Source organism: Gavia stellata, chromosome Z (genome assembly GCF_030936135.1).
Source record: "Gavia stellata isolate bGavSte3 chromosome Z, bGavSte3.hap2, whole genome shotgun sequence".
NCBI classification, from domain to species: Eukaryota; Metazoa; Chordata; class Aves; order Gaviiformes; family Gaviidae; genus Gavia; species Gavia stellata.
Window position 1 is genome coordinate 3,650,546 of NC_082637.1, and position 9,219 is coordinate 3,659,764.

Consider the following 9,219-nt stretch of genomic DNA (forward strand, 5'->3'; position numbering starts at 1 on the left):
CCATAGAGTTTATTCTTAGTCTTAGCCACAGCCTTATAAATAATAAAATGGGTCCTGTTTTATCTTACCCCAGTGATCATTGTAATGCGGCTTTTATCTGAGACTCTGCCAAGCTCTTGACACAGGCAACATTTAGATGTAGATAAAATGATTGAAGAGCACAGTGCAAAAGTAGGCTCAGTTCTTCCCCAAAACACACGCTTACTGGGAGTGAACGCAGTGGGTTTGCAGTGTATGCGCTGCTTTGGGAGGGAAGAGATGAGAGAAAATGGGAAAACTGAGGATGCAGCACGTCTATCTGGTTAGGATGGGCTGGGCTAGCACATCTGATGTGTGTTAATTCTGAAAGTGCTTTGCTGGTACTGAAAAACAGGGCTTTTGTGGAAACGATAGTGTCTAGCCGGTAATTTCCAGGAGGGGGAGGTATCTGCGTGAACGGGCCATAACCTGTGCCTATGCGCATAGGTCTTGTGGTTACAGCCTTAGAGGCTGAAGCGGGATAGATGCGTGATGCGTTGCAGTTGAGGAGCTCACAGGGTTTTGCGCTCTGATTGCCACAGTGATGCCATTAGTGTTGTTCTATGTGCTTCTCAGCAACGGGAAAGCCAAGGCACAGAGGTAATCACCTACCCAAAAGTACAGAAGAACCTGTAGCAAAACTGGAAGCGGCAGCCAGGAACCCACCCAGGGAGCCAGGCTTCCCAGAGGAAGAGCGTTTTTCTCCTGAAAATTCGCACATACATAAATTCTTTGAGAATTCGAGAGAAAACATCAGTTTGCCAGGACACTGGGTTCCTGCAAACGTATCACAGATTGTGTTCATTCTTATGGCCTTTCCAAAGGATTCTCCTGCTAAGGAGCTGAGTACAATTAATAGCAAAACGCTTTTTAGGGAAAACAGCAATAAACAGGTCTGTACGTGTGCTGAAAATGACAGTTTTCCTTAAGACTTTTGTGTTATGTAAAGGATTCACATGTTTAGTCTTCGTTAACAGGCAAATTGAGTGTGACCAACGGTAAGCGGGCTGACTACAATATGCCAATGTAGCATTCAGTTCAAAGAAGAAATTATAAATGATCTCTTTATCCCGTAAATGTTTTTCTTCGGGTCTAATGGTTCAGTTCCTTCCATTATTTTTTTCGCCAGACCTCTTTCTTCAGCGTTTACGTGGGCTGGGTATTTGCAAACAGACATGCAAACCTTCCCTTAGTGGACTTTGGTTTCTTGTTGCAGAAGTTCCCCGAGCTGAAGTTCAAGTACGTGGAGGAGGAGCAGCCTGAGGAGTTCTTCATCCCCTACGTTTGGTCCTTGGTCTACAACTCGGCCGTGGCCCTGTACTGGAACCCGCATGACATCCAGCTCTTCACTATGGACTCTGGCTGAAGGAGATGCCCCAGCCAAGCCAACTCAATTCCATCTTCTTCTTACAGAAAACAAAACTCCGCACCGCGTGTTAATACGTGACCCCTTCCAGCGTGACCCTCTGACCCCAAAGCTTACGGAGAATGAAGCTTGCCGTTAGTGTACAGTCCAGCGTCGATGTTTTGGAAGCAGGTTGCCACCGGCACGCTGGCAACAGACTGTGGTGTGAGGAACTGACGGCTTGTAGGCAACCTTGTATTTATAGTCCTATAACCTAGAGCTTGTTTGATGAAAATGAGGCCTTACACATGGGGTATGATGTTACTGCCAACCACAAACCTGATTGTTCTTTTAACTTAACGGGGTAAATGAGGAAAGAGCTTGCGGACTTTGATTTGGAGGCAGCGTTTGTATTTTTGTTTCTTTCAAGCGAGGCAGCTTCGCTGGGTCAAGCTTTCTGTGGTCTGTTGGACTCTGCCGTGGGTTGCTCGTTACCTAATCCCGTGCTTTCACTCACAGCCCTTTAATTCGGTGGCACTGTCAAGGCTACAGTTGTTAAATTGGTGTCTACGCTGTCATCCAAGTGAACTAGCAAGCAGCATATTAATGAGATTAGGTCCCAGGCAGATTCAAAACGCTTGATTTAGATGTCACAATGTTTGTGGGAGGATTTTTCAATAGCAAGTCTTTGTTGTTGTTTGACTGGCAAATACTCTATAGAGGGCTAGAAACACCAGCTTTCAGAGTCAGGTCCCTTACAGACTTGTTTTACTGTGCTTCTGTGCAAAAGTTGTTCCTGGAAATTGAACGTGGCGGGGGGAAATCTCCAAAGAAAATAGTTATAAGGTTGTAAAATAGACCAATGTTCTGTAAAACTGTGTGTAATGGTGACAGTGTGTCATGGGGATCCTTGGCAAAGTTCTGTGTTGAAAATCCCCTGTTTGCTATTAAAGGTTTTATGGCAGAAGTATAAATTTATCTGAATGTAGAACACTTCTCTTTTTTTGTTGTTTTTAAAGTGTCCTTTCCTGATATACCTGTTTCTACAGTTGGAAGAACAAAAGGAGTGGCTTGACCTGATTTTGAAAGAACATCTCATTTTTCAAAATGAGGATCATTCCTTCTCTGGGGAGGCTCCTGACGGTGCCCGGTGCACATGCATGCAAACACTCTAATCCCACATGCTGCTGTGTGGAGGACTGTCACCAGTGCATTGCATGCCAAAACATAAATATCAAGGAATTAGTTCCTAAACATACATGGCAACCCCTTGTATTCGCTGCCTGCTCCAGCATGTTCTAGTTACTGTCCTGAAAGTTGGGTGCATTTGCTTTGAGTGGCTTTAAATAGAATTTCTTGCACCCTTTTTTTCCCCGAAGGATGCGCTAGGATGGTACTTTCCTTTTATCTGCTTATTTAGAGGTGAAAGTCCATTTGAGTCCTACACAAATGGAAATGCTGGCTTTAAAAAAAAAAAACTAACACAAAAAAGCTTTCCAAATTTATTTAAATATAGCTACAAAGTGACATATACAGCCCAGGAGCATTTAGGACTTTAAAATGGCAGGCGCTTTTGAGAAATGGCAATAGTAAGACTGGAGATGCAGTTTTTCTTAGGAAAATATGAGAAATTAATGAACCATGACTAAGCTGCGCATAAGTTTATGCTGTTTTGGATTAGTTTGTTTTTTTTTTTGTCTTTGAGCAAACATCAAAGGGGAGTGACTCTTGTTGGTTATTGTAGTGATTTGTAATTTTGTCTTTATTAAAAGGCTAAGAGTGTTTGTGAGTCAGCAGAGCTGCCCAGCCTTTGGAAAGGTCAGTCTGAAGATGCACTTTTAAACAGTGGATTCTGAAGCTACTGGGATGGCTCAGTTTTCATCTGTCTTAACCGCCCGTGAGCACTTGAACCTGCCCCGAGGTGAGCACCCTCCACCCCGCTGCCTGCAGCAGAAGTGGAGCACTTCATGAAAGAGGGCTCAGCCAGAGCAGATGCTTATCAGCCGGGTGTCAAACCGGAGAGAACCTGATTTTTCTTTGAAAGGGCTTTTTATAAAGAGAAGGGTACATAAAGCAGCAATCTGATAGATTAGGTCAAACCAGCTGCTGAATCAATGTAGGAGTCGCACAGTAAATTATTTCTCGCTGTCCTCTTGTTGTGATGACACTGAATTGAAGTACGTACAGAAGGAACAGGTTTGTTCCGATCGCGCAATTTCCTTGTGCATTTAATTAATATGCAATGCTCCCAGGGCCCAGCTGGTTTGGAACAGCTGGAGTTACAATCCAAAGCCGAAACAGCAGAGCCCAGACCAAGATTCATGCTGAAATCTATGGTAGTCCCACTGGCTCTTCCAAGAGTTTGAGCATTATGTGGGTCTGGCAGCAGGCTGAAGTCTGCAGTTTGGCACAGTCGCAAATACTCTGTTTTCCTTCAGATCTGTAAAGTATCACCTTAGGGATCCTTTTCATTACTTTGTGTGAAAGATTTATTATGCGTAATAAAAAAAAAAAATTAAAACAGTAAATAGAGGCTGTAGTTGTATTTGTTTTACGTGATGGTTGCCGCGTGGTGAGGTTTGGCCAGCGGGTCTTGGTGTGGTCATCAGACCTAACGTGCATGAGGTTTTATAACGTTCTTCATGACGTGCAATAAAAAGAATATTATTTTATTTGTTGTATTGAGTAGACGGTGGTTGGTGAAAGAAGGGACATGTCATGCTGCAATGTTATGCTGAATCCCACCTGATGGAGGGCTCTTGCCGGCTCAACTTCTACAGCTGTAATAGGTACAGCCCGGAGGAGGCACTGGGAACACGTGGTCGTGAGGGGAGCAGAGGAGGGACAGGACTGTCCCCTTCAGCCCAGCCCAGACGTGATGTGTTTCTGCACCTTCAGTTGCCCTTTCCTGTTATCCCGGCCACACCGTTTAGGCAGATGGTGTCTCCTTGGTTTTGAGGGGTTGGGTTGGGTGTTGTGCCAAGATGATAGCCTTAATGTGCCCATGTTGTTGGTCTGAGTGCTGATCGCTAGGCTTAGGCTATTTTGAGTAGCGTTAGAGAGGGAAATCCATTGCATCAGGGTTGGGGAGGAGAAGGGAGGTCTGCTCTGTCCTCACTCAGAGGACCATCCCTTCCATGAGTCTCCTCTGGGTTTGAAGCTCTCGGGAGAACACGCAGGAAACCAAGTCGCTGCGTAAGTTGTTAGTGAAGTGGAGGTTGTGCATGTGAAGCCTGATGCACATGTCCCTGATGAGGGAGAAATTGTCCTTCCTCAGTTAATTGAGAGAAACCCTGATCTCGCTACAAAAACAAGGTGGTGGGTTGAAAGCAACAAATGAGTCGGGCATCGTTCAGCTTGGCAAAAGCAGCCCCAAAACCTTTCAGATTTCATGGCATTTCTTGACCCTACTAGCCTAAAACCAAAGAGTATTAGGCAAGTTACAGGAAAGAAAGAGTTTTCTACGTGCCTGCTAGATTGTTGATCTACCAGTTAAACAGGAAAGGAAGAAGCAAACAACCCCCCTCGTTTCTTTGGAAACTCTAAAGCTTTTTGTACAACCTTTTTTACTGGGCGGCTCAGATTTATTCTTGCGTACGTTGTCTAATTCGGCCAACTAAAGGTCAAATGCCATCTTATAGTTAGTCAGCCCCAGGCTCTCTCCTGATTGATGGGGCTCAGTCTGCGAAAACCCTGGCTTCTGTGCTTGAAAACCAGGAGTGTTCTATTTGCTCACACTGACCGCTGTAAATCCTTTCCAGTCTTCACCCCTCAGCTGGGTCTTAGCCACCTTACCTAAAGAGCTTTAAGAATTTGTACCATTGGTACCCTTGATGCTGTAAAATTCAGGGTCCCAACTGCTTTTGTGTTTGGTTTGTTGTTAATTTGTTTTGGGAGGGGTTATTATTGTAATAATTATTATCTATTATTATAACAGACTCTACTAACTCGCAGCTAGCAGTGTTTAAGGTAACAGCTGCGTGTCTGATAGCGACACACATCAGCCTCGACGGAGTTATCAGATTCAGAGGAAGGAAATGTTTACTCGGTACGTTCCTGTTCATGGTTGTGGTCTCTCCCCCTCCTCCCCAAGCCCAGATCGGGGTGCTAAGATCCAGATCAGGGCACTGATCTTGCAACAACTGTTCAGTTTGGGGAGCTTTTGCTTGTACTGAAAGTTGCATGAAGGTTTTTACCTTTGAGGTTTCTCCAGCCAATTTTATTGGGTTAAATTCTGTGTTGAGCACATACCCGCACCCGAAAGGCTCCAAGAGGGCTCTTTTCCCTTTAATTACACAACAGATAATCCATAAAATTGTCTTCAGCAGCATGACACAGACCCAATCATTTTTAACATTTCTGGCAGTCAAACGTCATTCGTTATTTAAACGGGAGGAAAAGATTGATCCGCCGCTTTGGCAAGCTGCAGTCCGCTGGTTAGACAGGAGCGACGTTCTCCTCGGCTCCACCAGAGATGGCCTCTAGATCCGTCTGTGGGATCCATCCACGCTGCTCCATCTTGACCATTAAGAGCTGGTTGGGGGCAGCCAGTTGGCTTTACTGCCAAAGAGCCCTTAGCAGCAAATTTGCTCTGGGTGTCCTGAGCACCTGGACGATGAAGCATCAGCTCCTGGACATCTTCTAGCAGAAGCCGTGGTGGCCATGAGCTCTCAGTACGGTGCAGATGTCCCTTGAGACTAAATTCTGCGGGGAAGGATGTCGTGGGTGTCACAAGGTTGGTGTCGGGGTTATGCTGGATGGAGCTGGCAATTATTTTGGGCTTGGCTAGAAGACTGACTTTTAACTCTAAGAATTATTCATTCGTTCATGCTGCCTTTGTACAGCTCATTCATGACATTCAGATTCAGCAGTAGTGCTCGGGGGGGCAGCAGCACGCGGATGGGTTCAGGGAAGATGGTGAAAGCAGGGAGTTTGCCTGTTTTTTCCTTTTCAGGAAAGGAGCCTGTTGGCAGGATATCTCCAGGCTGCTGTGGCATCACCGAGACGTTGCCCGAGTGCTCCAGGGAGGTCCTCCTTGTGCGTGAGACATCAACGCGCGTCACCAGCGTCATTCGTTACGCTGATAACAGTTCTGTTATCGGAAGATAAAGATATTTCAAAGGCAAAAGGGCAACTCTTACAACCTCGGTTGACCGGGACCTGCAGAGCTGTACTTCCTGCTGTGACTTTGGGTACAACGATCCGTCAGGAGCAGAGCAGGGAGGTGCTCCGGGTTGTGGAGGCAATGGTTTAAGGTAATCATGGGCATGGCTGCATGATTGCATGAGCCGGGGTCTCAAAAGCAGCAACACGTGAGCTACATCCCTCCTTTGTATCTCCCTTACTACAGATTTTGGCATCCCTTCGCTGGGGAGACCCGGGACCCCTCTGGAGTAACAGTGTTGTAAATGCTTTGCTCTTTGAGAGTAGTTAACCCTGAACTGCAAGGCTCCAGCTGAGATTACAGCACAAAAAGCTTGTAAGCATTTAATCATAGATGCTGGGTTATTGCCGGATGGATGCTTTTCATATGTTAGGGCTATACTGCCTTCTTGCAAATGAACTACTTCAAGTAGCCACGTTTAATATTGAAGGCGCTGCTACCACGCACGGATTGTGCCAGCGCTTACATGTACTCAGATAAATGAAAATGTCACTATCAGTGAATCCCTCCAAATCACAAATCAGATACACCGCTGAGCTGCCAAACTGGGACAATTTGAATGAAAGATTTAAAGAAGAGAGAGATTTTATATTTTTTTAATGCTGCTGAAGCACACGGCATAATCCTTCATCATCACTTTAAAAACTGTCTTAAAATTAATCCAAAATGAGTATGTCTTGGCAGACGTGATGAAACGTTCAGCTGTACACAAAGTTTTTGCCAGCTGTCTTGGCAAACTAAATGGCAGACTTCGGCCTTCCCTATAGTCACTTTGTGCTGCTGAAAACCCTAAATCCGGTGGCACCGGGAGAAAATTGGAGGTCTTCGAGTATCCAGAGAGGAGCTACAGAGCAGTGACAAACTCGGTGACGTCCCCAGTGATGCTGTCCCAGCCCCTCCTATTTATGAAACGACAAAACAAATGCTTTTCAAAGAGCAAAACAGCTTGTTAAAAACTGGCAATTTAAACTAGGAACAGCTGTCCTCGCCCTGCTGCTTCTATTTTCATCCCTGAAGCCATTGTCAGGGTCCGTCCCCTCTCCCGGCACAGCTCCTGCATCCCAGTCTGCAGTGCCCCCCCGCCCCGAATCCTGCCCAGCGCAGGTGCTCGGGGCACAGGGAACCTGGCGTGCTCAGCCCCATCAGAGCTGGCTGTCCCTGTTTAAGGACTGTTTCAACCAGAGAATAATGGGAACAAACCATCTAGGGATAGAATTGGATCTGGAAATTCAAAGCCTTTTCCAAGCCAGGTGCTTGAGGACCACCGGTGGCCTCTTCAGATGGGGTCTGGGTCAGCAAAACCAGTGGGGAAAGAGGGACCGCACCTTGGGTGGTGGCCCTGGGTGCCGGCGTGGCAAAGGCACCTCACTGGGGAAATGGGGAATAATTGGTGGGCAAAGAATTGGTCACCGGGAATTGCCTAAAAATGGGGGGGGGGAGGTGTGTCTTAATACAGCCTTGCATGTTGTTTCGTTGCTCAGGCTGTTCTTACAGAGGGAAAACCCACCTTCATTCCTTGATATGGGATATTCGGTATCCACTCTATTTACTTGGCTGAGCTTCAGATTAAATATTCTGCTTAGTGCCTTGTGTCTTGTACGTGTCTCCGCAGTGCTGAGCAGTGGAGTGGAGAGAAGCAACAGAGCCATTTTCACCCTGAAACGAAGCTCTTTATGATGGCTCCAGAAAAAAAACCTCAACCTCCCCTCAAGAAAAACCAGCTTTGGCGTCTGCAGTCTTAGAGGTTTCTCCCAACTGAAATACGAAGTGAAAATTAAATTTAAATTCATTTCTTTCTCCTAAATCAAATCTCGCAGGCGCCAATTGCCCTTCAAAAGGTCAACCTTTTAGCCCACAAAATAGGTAATCAATACATTATTGACCTAAACAATAGCCATAAACTTCAGGCTGCCTTTATCTCCTCGCTTGGCTTCTCCTCCTTCCTGACAGAGCACGTTTGGGCTGGGAAAGCGGCAGCTCCCAATGAAGGTGGCATGGAGAGAGCTCATAAAACCCCGCGTCCGCAGCGGTCACGGAGGAACACAAGCATCACCAGCGCCACAGGAGGCAGGATTGCCTCTTTTCTTTCTTTCCTCGTCTTTCTTTCTTGCTTTGGTTGCCTGAAGGACACGTTAGCAGTTTCAGAGGCCACTTGCACGTCTTACAGAACCATTACTGTAGGACCAAAGAAACTGAGTTTAACAAATGTTCTCCCACTATTTGAGTCTGGCCAGTTTGGGACTGGAAACCGTTTCTGGTGGAGCAGCTAGTCTGGTCGGGAGGTGGATTTGCAGCATGTCCATGCCTAACATAGACCCAGAAGATGTTTGCCAGTAGCACTTCTTTCACTCATCACAGGGTTGTGTTTCTCTGTTCAATTAGGTGCGCTACGTGGGACGTACAACCGCACCAGAGCCACAGCAGCACACGTCAGCAGCAAGACCTGACTCCTGAAAAGTGACCCTTTACCGGGGAAGAAGGGGGCAGAGTTTGGCCCATGGCTCTCCGCAGCACGGAAGAAGGTAGAGGAGGCTGGAGACGGGTGGGTTGATGCTACATTTGAGGGTACCAACATTCCTACTGGTGTGTACTGGAGACAGGTGCAGAGGCCCTTCTTGACTATTTGGGGAAGAAACAGTGATTTTCAAGCAATACCCTCCTGCTTGTTGGCACTGCCTCTGTGCAGCCAAAC

At 46.4% G+C, this 9,219-nt stretch overlaps 1 protein-coding gene across 2 annotated transcripts in view; it reads left to right on the plus strand.

The window, feature by feature from the left end:
* DYM (dymeclin) overlaps positions 1–3,867 on the plus strand; it is a 227,020-nt gene extending 223,153 nt beyond the window's left edge. For both annotated transcript variants that reach the window (XM_059833367.1, XM_059833368.1), the window contains one exon: positions 1,235–3,867. In XM_059833367.1, coding sequence (XP_059689350.1) covers positions 1,235–1,384 — 150 coding nt within the window. In that variant the 3' untranslated portion in view covers positions 1,385–3,867. The remainder of the gene's footprint in view (positions 1–1,234) is intronic.
* The last annotated feature ends 5,352 nt before the right edge of the window (positions 3,868–9,219 follow it).